Genomic DNA, 11,600 nt, shown 5'->3' with positions numbered 1-11,600 from the left:
TTTCTCCCAATAACTTAATATACAATATACTGTCTACTTGCACTAATACACTTGTCCATAGCACAGCTGAAGATTTTATTTGTCCCAGTACAACCGTGGTTACACAGCAACATCTACATAAAGTTAGCTAACATTAGCCACCAAAGGCTAATCAGACCATGTAAGTTAAAGCAGTAAAGCTCCTGAGAAGGCTTTTCTATTGGCAGTTTTGGCTTTGCCAAGTCAAACCATGCTGCGTTGATTTGCGTTTCCATTAGCGGTTTAAGCACACCGAACTGTGCCTGAGTCACGCCTGAGATGCCAATTGCACCTGACCGCCTCCAAGCATATTGCTTATATTGTCAATTCCTGACAATTCCTGGCTCAATCCAGAGTGGCTTAATATGTTACCTGGCTCGGCTGTTAAAAAGCAGACGATTGGCTTTCTTGCGGGATGGGTGGAATATGTGCATACAACCCCCATCTTTGGCATTACGGGTTTTCCCCATAAAATTCTATTCAGGATTCTTTAAGTGGAGTGTCTCTTTCCCTTAAATCATCTCTGACCCCGTCGGCTGCAGGTCTTTGTTTGACTGAGGTCGGGGCTGAGTTACAACACACATGCAGAGCAGGGAGCAGAGAGGCCAGGAACAGGATGAAGTGTGCGCTTTGGCTGCATTCACACAAAATCGTTTTCACAGTGTTGTGCGTAGGTGTATTTATACTACAGAACATAACTGTGAAACAATCAGAAAATAATGTGTATGCAAATCCCTGCTGCACTGGGCTGACCTACTGAGTCAAGCTGGACATGCACGTGTATGGAAAAGGGCTGTATGTGTACTGAGTTTAACATGGGCGTGTTTTTTTGTGTTAAAAAATTCTACTTTTCATTTTTAAGAATGAGAACACGTTCTCCATGTGGAAGTTATATAGTCTAGCTTTAAACGTCATGGCTTGAAAAAAGAGGCAAGGCGAGTGTCCGCTGATAGTTCAGACATTTTTGTATTACCGCATGACAGGATCAAAAGGTGTAGATGTTTTTTGATGCCAGAGGTTTAGAATAGGTTGGTGGATATTACGAAACCAAGTTACAATGACACAAGAAGGGCCGTGCTGAGACCTTTGGAAGGGCAGGTGCTCAAAGTATAAAAGGGGCACATGGAGCAAGGATTTAAATAGGGCTGTTCTCAAAATATCAATACAGAAATATATGATTATGTATTCCTTGCTGATATGCATATACAGATGCTTCTGTATCGATACATCAGCAAATGCTGTGACACAGTTTTAAAAAAGAAACACAGGGAATACCCAGGTCTAGCTTTAAAACACTGTGGGCTGACATAACTTACAGGGAACAGTTGCTGTTGAGGGGTTGCTGGGGATGTTGCTGCTGCTGCTGCTGCTGTTGTTGTTGCTGCTGATACTACTGGAGGTGATCTGTGATTAGATATATTATAACAAACAAAGGACATATATTAGATAATTAAACAAATATGTCATTGATAGTTTTTTGGACTTGCTCACTATGACTGACCTACTGTAGTGCTGCAGCTGCTGCCAGAGACTGCTGCACACCGAGAGCTGCAGCTAGAGAAAATAAGATACCAGATTCAAAAAAGTGTGGGAAATTATCTGAGAAGGAAACAGTACTGGGAGAAAGGACGAGGCAAATCTATTGACAGGGGTTAGTGTGTGTGTGTGTGTGTGTGTGTGTGTGTGTGTCTATAGGCAATATTTTGATAATGATTTTATATATTGCATTGTGAATTTGAGATAGATTTGGTTCCCTTTCAGTTGGTACACTCGGTACAACACATTAGTATAGACCAACCTGAAGAAACTTTATCAAAACGCCTGTCAGGGCCAATGAGCCTGTTGCAGGCAAGGGGGGTCCCCTGGGGCTATAAAAGCACCTGCACAGTTTCATTTCCTCAATCTATTTGCACTTCACCTCGCAAAACCTGACTTTAGCAGAACCCTTGCTAGCGATTCAACTGTCCGATAGGAGGTGAGCTTGCTCCCTGCCCAGGACGTCGCTAACAAGTTGTTTCTGCGTGGTCCTGTTTAGCTTGCTAACAACCTTTTAGCCCAGCTAACAGATATCCGTTTAGCCCAAGCTAACAGACACCACAATCCATACCAGTTTAGCGCAAGCTAACATATTGTTTTGCAAGCTAACACATACAAACCATTCCGAAACACCCATTTAGCTCTGTGGCTAACGCTACCTCCGCCTGTTTAGCCTCTAACTGGTGACATAACGCCACGGAGAAAAAGAAGGGTCCTCCTAGCGTGTCTAGCAGAGCTAGTGCCGCTAGGAAGCCCAAAAGCCGCCCATGCCCGAGCGCATGTGGATTCTCCCTTTCCGAGACAGATACCCATGGCGCTTGCCCAGTCTGTCTTGGTATGTTGCATGCCAAAGCTGCACTTACCAGCCCGGATTCCGGTGCGCACTACGGCTCCACAGGACTACGCAGGAGAGACGGGTGTCTTTCTTGAGCAAGGTGCTGGGAAGCTCAGCCGCTCGAGAAAACCATCTGCAGTCTGAAGCCGCCGGCTCTTCCACAGAGTTGGAACTTGAGCGCGCGGACGATGACATCAGGGCGGGACAGTCATGGGGGGACCAAATGGACAAAATGGATGACATCCTGCCTACCATCGAATATGGAGGCGATGGGTGCATGCCAGACAGGCATCCCTCCACCACTGAAAGGACAGGAGAGTGAGAGTTACGCAATCGTGATCATGAGCGCTCTGCTCCCGTGGAGGGACTCCGCCAGGTTGAGCATGAGAGCCCCTCTGGGCCGGATCCTTTCTCACGTACTGGTAACCATGGACCCCCCCAGGTGGGGCTGGGTTGGCATTTGCAGGAACGTTCACGTGAACGGGACCTGGACGGACGGGGAGAGAACATGGCGCATCAATGAACTGGAATTGTTACTGTGTTTCTGTCACTGAGACACTTTTACTACACATTCTGGTACGCAGCGACAATGTGTGCGTTGTGGCACACATCAACACTCCCTTCCCTTGCTCTCTCTCTACCACAGCCTGCTCTCATGGAGCAGCACACGTCTACTAGACTCCACCCGGATGTGGTGGAGCAGATCTGGGATCGGTTCGGCAGGGCCACCATAGATCTCTTTGCCTCCAAGGCAAACGCATACTGTCCTATGTTCTTCTCGCTACGGGACGACAGTGCACCCCTCGGGTTAGATGTGCTACCCCGTCCGTGGCACTCTGCTCAGCGAAGCTTATAGGAGATATTCATGCACTTTCTGTCTATCCATCCTGTATGCAGTTTGCTTTGGACAACTCTAAGGTGATATTGCGTCCTTATCCTGCATACATCCCTAAGGTACCCGCCCTATCATATAGGACGTCAAGTTGTGAACTGACTTCCTTTTCACCACCCACGTTTGCGTCTGCCGAGCAGCAGAGCTTGCATGGTTTGTGCCCGTTGCTCGCGTTGTGCATTTATGTAGACCGGACACGGGAGATGCGGACATCAGACCAGCTCTTTGTCTGCTTTGACAACCCAGCTAAGGGGAAAACGTTGTCTAAGCAGCGTCTTTTTGGAGGCAATTTCTTGTGCTTATGCACAGAAGGGTGCACAGATGCCCAGTGGGGTGCACACACACTCCACCAGAGGCATGGCTGATTCTTGGGCCCTTTTCAAAGGGGTTCCAGTGGACGATGTCTGCTCCGCCGCGAGCTGGGTTTCTCCACACACTTTCATGAAGTTTTATTGTCTGGACGTGAAAGTGCTCGCAGCAGGGAAGTGATGTAAATAACATCACAAGTCCAGCTGTCCCAGGGCCGAATCTTAGTCTAGCTGCAGAGGGTGCCTCAGGGCATGATAATATATCCCCATACTAAAGTGTTGTACCGAGCGTAGCGACCGAAAGGGAACTGGAGGTCATGAATATAACCAATGTTACAACACAGGTCAGCCCCTCGCCCCCGGCTAACTCGGTGAAGTGCAGTTTAGATTGAGGAGATGAGACTGTGCAGGGGCTTTTATAGCCCCAGGGGAAGGCGGGACCCCCCCTTGCCTTCAACAGTCTCATTGGCCTTGACAGGCGTTTTGATAAAGTTTCTTCAGGTTGATCCCCATACTAATGTGTTGTACCTCGTTTCCCTCCCCCTATAACATTGGTTATATTCATAACCTCCAGATTTTTATTGACTATATGTCTAATCATAAATCTAAATAAATAAACTACGATGTGTGTGTGTGTGTCTTTCTGTTGGACCATAATAACCATGACAGAGCAGCATTTACCTTCACATTAACATTTCGTAGCTTTTTATGAAATCTAATAGGGCTATTTCTTCTTCACTCTTTACTTTGATGTCAGGAATATCATTTATTTTACAATGACACTGACATTATTACATGTATTTCCAGTTATTGAGTTTATATAGTAGGTTTTTCTGTTGTAAACACAATTAAAATGTTGGCTAAATCTATTCCAATACTGTTCTCAATTAAATGATCATTTTAAAAAAGGCTGATTAGTAGGCTATAGGTCGGAGGAATAAGTATCAGTATCAACCTGTTTTTCCAATGTTGTTATAATTATTTTAAGGCACACTATGTCTTTTATTAAGCTACTGTAATAATCTTAGTTTAAGTGAAAGGTTTTTAGTCAAATTACATAAAAAATACCAGACCTCGCGACTCCCATGAAACTTTTCTCCCTCAAGCGGCAGAATGAAATGAACAGAGCACCTTTGTTTATCTGTGTGTAGAAGTAATGTTAGCTGTCGGCATAGTGTTAGCCGGCAGCTAATGTTACTTCTACCAGCAATACACAGTAATGTACGCAACAACTGTGCATGCTCTCTGTGCGTCTTTCTTGTAAAATAGATCCAACAAGCACATTGCTGCAAATCCCTCTTACCCGGCTGAATCGAAGGTGTCCTGTAGGCAGTGCTGCTGAATCACTAACAGTGTCTGAACGGGAGGGCTTGTCATGGATGAGGTCTTCAGGTGGAAGGTCATCATGTGGCTAATTTTATTTACTGTGAAATTATTATTCATTCATTTTACTAATAGTTTGATTGAGCAGGCCTTTACTAAAGGGCCTTTACAAATTTAAAAATAAATTAATTAACTAAATTTTTCATTGACAAAAGGGCACTTTGGCATCGAAGGGGAAAAGGGCATGTGCTCAAGCACCCATTGCACCCCCCTCTGCATGTGTCTGGACGAAAGTACCTGTTAAGGTCTTAAAATCTTAAAAGAGAACTGTGAATTGCGAAGATATGACGGGATATTTTACAGTTAGGAAATAAACTTACCCTCTTGGCCTAGTTTGTACTTCATCTAACTTAATTTCAGTGATTCATATAGTTAAGTGAAACAAATTTAATCTGATCAACAGGCTAGTGCTCTCTGATGAACGATCTATTTAATGGTGACACTGTTTCTAAATAACCTCAAATATATCTTTGGCCTGTCAGTACTGCAATTTCTTGTTACTTATTGTCATATAGGCCCATACTGATAATTTTATGATAGTTCAAAAAATGGCGTTTGGCTAATTTCTGCCATGCTGACGTATTGGTTCTGTTCTAATGGAAAATGTACTGCTGTGCGGATTTTCCTACAGGTACTGAAAAGTTCCTAACATGCCAGACAGCTACATAGAAGTGATTCAGTTATCTTTTCTGATGTTTTTTTAATGTTTCTATGATGACTATCTCCTGTTAGGCTGCATTGCTAATAAAGATAAGTACAGTGTATCTTAGCAAACAGGCACATTTTTATACTGTAGAGACTTTTGCTGACACACAGCTCTTAGAGTTCCTACTATAGTTCTTTACTACAGGAGCAGCTGATAACACCCTTGAATTTCACTCCTGGGTCACAGTCCAGGGCTGCATCACTATAGTTAATCATTAAATATGTTATCAAAAAGTCATCCTGGCTTGTTAAACAGAAAATCCAGATCAAATTGGTTGTATGGTGGTGGTTGTTGTTGTTGTTCTTACTATATTTGAATAACATATCAGTGGTAGAATTAATATGGATTTTGTTCATTCTGTGCTCTCTTGTTAATTGTTGGTTTTTGTTTATTATTGCCCAGCTCCCATCAACTTTATTGTTTATTAATACATTGTTATTCATTGTATTTAACTGATGGTTTTAAATTCTAGTGTACTTTTGGGGCTACATCAGGAACAGGAAGAAACACCAGAATGTGAACTAGAATATAAAAAACTTCCCATAAAAGGAGTTAGTCACTCACTTCAAAGCACCACAACTAAATTAATGATTGTGAGACCTCATCCGAGAGCATCTGTATGTGAGAACATTAGGGCTACCAACCTAACCTAATGGCTGTTGGTCTGGCAGCTATTACGGATCCTAATCTCCTAATCCTCGAAAGACTACCCAGCTCACCTCATTCAGCACCCCTCTGCTGTCAACCTGAGCACTGGCAGAGGGTGTCTCTGTGATTGTTGACTGGTGGTTACATCGGCACATGAGGTCATGTAATTTGGGTGAGAAAAAAATAGACCTATGTATTTAGCATAGGATTGTAAGAAAAAAGGTGCCTAAAATTTTCTTGCGTAGCAGCAACAAGAACGGGTCAGTGGCAATCTAGATGCCTGTTTGATTGACCTTTCTTCATTTAACATCCCTTCAAGTTTTGGCCCATAGAATATATCTGTCATTATACCGTTGCATGTGATACATCTTTTTTGACCACGTGGAAAAGAAGAGCATGACGGAAAGTCAATAAATTGTGGTAGCGAAGACTGGACGTTGCATCTCAATCACTTTAAAATGAATGATCCCTTGATCTGCTAGCTAACGTTAGCAGCAGTTGCAGACAGCACCTCTTCGTTGTCCAGAAATGTAAAGCATAGTGTGGTCATGTGTCTGGAGCACTGTAAGGGGGACCAAAGCCTCAGTTGTCAGTTCTAAGCACTGCCACCATTAGAAATCCCAGTCTGTTTATGGTCTTCCTCTGTAGAATTGAATTGAAACTGACTCTTAATTTGAAAATTGCTGTTAATTAAATTTTGTAGTGAAGGGCCAAACTGGATGATTCTGTTTGTTAGAGGAACCAACCCCAATTTATTAAGTTTAACTGTAATTTGAATTGTTGTATGTTGGGTCTGAGTTTGAGAAAGCTTTGGGGGAGGACATGCAGTACATCATATAAATCATTTAAACATTTAATGACAAAAAATATTACCATTACTTGAATTTGTTTTTAGATTACCCTAGAAAAAGTAAAGACCTGCTTTTTTTAAATGTACTTTGCAATTGCTCTTTCTATTGGTGACCAACTCAAAGATCACGTTTTACTGATTTTTGAAGCACTGACTGGGTCTACTGCTTCACTGCCTTATTCATCTTCAAATCACGCATAATGAGGCTCTCATTGAGGGCTTTTAGGTAGTTCCAAAGTCTGTAGTGAAAGCAGAATTTGAAAATATATATATTTTAAGATCTAGCCTTTGTATTAGTATATTCATAATTGACATTCTTAGCTGAAGTGTTTCAAAAATACACTGTGCTTGTATTCCTGAATGATGCATGGTTTATTTGTGTGTTTGTTGTTTAGAACCACTGCATCGCTAGATCTTAGACAAAGGACTCATGCATTGCTTAACTCATGGTTCTTTCTTCTTTCATCCATCCATTCAGCTGATGAAAGTGCAATACTGAGATTGTTACGCAGCGTTCACAGAAACCTTCTAATGAATATAGGTGAATCAGAACCGGTTTTGGATTAATGTTGGTCCTCTAGAAATTGTACTGCTCCCATTAGTCAAGGTTTCTTTATGTGACAAGACCTGAAAATGAGAAACTTTAGATTGAAATATTAAAATGCATCTTTGTGTGTGGTTTTTGAACTGCAGATGTTAATGCAATCAAGACAAGTTTAAATTCAATGAATCCCACAGGGACAGCTCAGATATCATGCAGAGAAAATAGTTTCAGAAGACACAAAAATAGGTGAATGCTGCCTTGGCACATTAATGAAATGCCTCCCAGCTGTAATCGTCCATCCAAAAGACAAACAAATTCAAAATAATAAACATCCCTGGAAAAGATTTAACAACAGACTTTTCATACCACTACACTATGTGTACATACTGTATCTTACTAATTTTAATGTTCCTGTTAATAAAGAATTTAATCTGTAAACAAAAGACCCAAATGTTCTTGTAATAATTTCAGATGTTCTGATATATAGATTTCATGCTGCAATTACACGATGCTATATATACTTAGACCACCTTATGGTAGTTCAGAAAAACTCTTTCACGGTGGTGCAGAACTGATACCGGCATGGGATGCAGCAGTTTTTTTCAGCTGACAGTTAATGAGACAGTACACTCCACTTTCCACGCCAGATATGCAAATATATTGTAACCCAAGTCAAATCAAGCTCTGTATAGTTATTTATCACAAGCCTGTCTCAAACAAAAACAAGTCACTGAGTCACAGAGCTTTTCCAAAGTGTACAGTACAGTAACAATATTTTCTAGATAAAAATTGCACTGGTTGAAGTGAAAAAGTGTTTAAATGTTTTTTCCAAAAACTTCATTCTAAACATCTGTTACTTTTTTTAAACTTCCTGGTTTAACTTTGAGATGCATGCACACAGTTTTTCATGGCAACAGATTCTTAATGGACATTATTACTTTAGAATGGACTATTTGTATAGTTTAAGCAGTGTTGCTGCATCCCCAGATCTCAGCAATGAAATTGGTGTTAGATGTTGACCAGGATCCAGGTTGAAAAACAGTTTTCACACACACATTGTTTAAATTAATATTTGAGGTGTTTCTGTCATGGAGGTGTTTTAAATGATCAGTCTTATCAGGAGGTGTCTTAATACCTTCACAAATCTCTGTAGAAAGATTGACCTGTTCTGTCATCCCTCCTCTGTGTCAGGCTCCCCTCTGGCCAATGGCAAGATGCATCTTCACAGCTCAGTAAAGCGAAAGTTGGCTGAGGAGAAAGGATACGTGTTTGACAAGCGGCTGAGGTACAACGTGCGACAGAACGAGAGCAACTGTCGCTTTCGAGACATCGTGGTCAGGAAGGAGGAAGGCTTCACGCACGTCCTACTCTCCAGCCAAACGACAGACAACAACGCTCTGACACCAGAGGTGAGAATGGGAATGTACACACACCAACAAAGTGTTTTGCTGCTTACACATACTATTTTTTATTTTCATTTGTTTACATAGAACTGCTAGACCCTTTTTACTGGGGCACGTGCCCCTGTATCCATGTGCTGTGCCCCATTGAAACTGTCAAGACCCCTTGGCGTTGTTTTTGGAAGTGTAGGGCTTCGCAGTCAAGTTAGCAACAATTGGCAACATCTGCTACGTCCGTTCAAGTTAGCAATAATATATATGCAACGTCCAGTTACAATTTCAAAATAAAACTACCGGTTGATATGAAATGTCGCAAAAGACGAGTCACTGTTGAAAGCGAGTGTATACAATGTTGATGAGAGGACTAAGAGGGACTATCCTTCTGTGCACATGAAGAGAATATAACTCAATGAGAGTGACTTTCGAGAACAGCAGTCGGGTAAACAAGGGTTCTCTCTCAAAGTTTGATGTGAGCAGCATGTGTAGCTGCAGTGAATCCCTCTGTCTGTCTTGCTAACCCAACTGAGTGAAATACAACTATTTATTACTTTTGATAAATGCCGACATGCAACAATGTTTATAAAATGCAGCACTGAAAAGAAAGCCACGTCGCGCGTGAACATGTGCTCATACATGTGTGCGCATGCACAAAATGAAACTCTCGCATCCGGCTGAGCGGTGCTACAGTCTGCAGCTGGACCGTATTGTATTCCAGCAGCAACATTAGTGGGACCAGTCCAGACACGGAAATGATGGCACTTCTCATAGGCACACATCATTTTAAATGAAGACAATACTTTAGTATACTAAGTTTAGTTACAACTCTGGACAAATGCAAGAAAAACAGTGGATTCACATTGACTGTCAAAATGTTGATTAGCTGGGCAGACTGGGCAATATGGAGCCAGTTTGAACGAGCTTGAAGCAGCTGATAACATTATTTTCTTGCAAGTATTGATATTTATTATTTACAAGGGCTATGCTGTAGTTTGTCAGTAGAGTAGATGCTGGATCATAAGCCAGTACAAGCACAGCTGATCCAAATCCAGTACCAGCTAGGGGTGGGAATCTCTGGGCACCTCACGATTCGATTCGATTATGATTCAGAGGGCTGCGATTCGATTATAAAACGATTATCGATGCATCTTGATGCATAATTTTTTTTCTATACAGGATCTCTGAATAATTACAAAGATTAGATTTAATAAATAAATATTTTTAGCGCCTTTCACAGGCCCCAAGGACGCTTTACACATAGTTACAGTGACAGAACAACAAAAAGACCACCACAAGTTTTTTTCATAACAAACGACAGTTGGAGTTAACCTCCCAATGGTCGTAGCTAAAGCAAGAAGCAAGCTAACATTAGATGGCCAATGCTGAGCTAAACATGTTTACTAACCTCAGGTTACGCACCTATTTTGCATTCAGTGCTTCTTTTGGTTGGGCCTTGTTGTATGAAGATTTAAAGCCAAAGGTTATGCCGCTGTTTGTTGTGTTCTCTCATGTGTGGCCGCGTGCATTACCATTGCTTTTAATTAAATAATTAAGATTTTTCTTTTTACCACTGCTTTTAACTAGTAGATTGATAACTTACACTGCACTGTAACTTTTACTGTCCTGTTTTCTTTTTCTTTGTTTTTAGCTTTTTACCATTGCTTTTAATTAAATATTTACATGGTGAGAAATGAGTCGTTAATTGAGTGAAAAGATAATGAGTGAGATTGAACAGAGTGAAGTGTACTTCTCTGTTTATTCTCTTTTCAAAATAATTGTAACTCAATTATTTGCTCAACCCCTCAGCCTGTTTTTATTTTCCATTTAACTCTTTTAACCCTGATTGTACACTGCACTGTAACTTTTATTAGTTTTTAATGTGTATTTTTTCAATTTCCCTATGTTGATTTTAAACCTTTTTATATTTCCCTGTTGCTTTTATGTTTTATGTAAAGCACTTTGAATTACCTTGTTGTTGAAATGTGCTATACAAATAAACTTGCCTTGCCTTGCCTTACAGTAGTTAATAAGCTGTCATTAGTTGTAGACGCAATGTACATTAGGCTACATGGTTGTGCTCTGTGAAAAACAGGTTACAGGTTTTTGTAGATCATGTAATGTTTTATTTAGTTAACATTACACTGGGTTTGAGAGTCAGCGGGGTGTGTTGACTTACAGTAGTTAATAAGTTGTCATTAATTGCATTTCACATTACATGGTTGTGTTCTGTAAGTGAAAAACAGGTTACAGTTACATAATCCCTTATAGCTATGCAGTTTTATAAGCAGCCTGGATTAAACGCAGAGGTGATAGAACATTTATTATAACCATGAGTGACTTGAGACTTGACTTGAACCCTTGCTCAGAGACTCGAGACTTGACTTGGACTCTAGCTCAAAGACTTGTGAGCATCTCTGGGTTGTAGTGAGAGCAATGCAGTGTCAGGTGTGCGCAGCAGTAGCAAATTGTTGAGTATGAGGGCC

At 41.1% G+C, this 11,600-nt stretch overlaps 1 protein-coding gene across 1 annotated transcript in view; it reads left to right on the top strand.

Moving 5' to 3' along the window:
- The window catches only part of LOC119889857 (chromodomain Y-like protein 2), a 43,215-nt gene that overhangs the window by 20,973 nt on the left and 10,642 nt on the right, over positions 1–11,600 (top strand). The window contains exon 3 of the mRNA XM_038700751.1: positions 8,912–9,129. Within this exon, the coding sequence (XP_038556679.1) occupies positions 8,912–9,129 (218 nt within the window). The remainder of the gene's footprint in view (positions 1–8,911; positions 9,130–11,600) is intronic.

This window comes from Micropterus salmoides, unplaced genomic scaffold (assembly GCF_014851395.1).
Source record: "Micropterus salmoides isolate LMB-PRFRI ecotype aquatic unplaced genomic scaffold, ASM1485139v1 Ms_hic_scaffold_6, whole genome shotgun sequence".
NCBI classification, from domain to species: Eukaryota; Metazoa; Chordata; class Actinopteri; order Centrarchiformes; family Centrarchidae; genus Micropterus; species Micropterus salmoides.
This window is presented reverse-complemented; position numbering and strand designations above follow the sequence as displayed.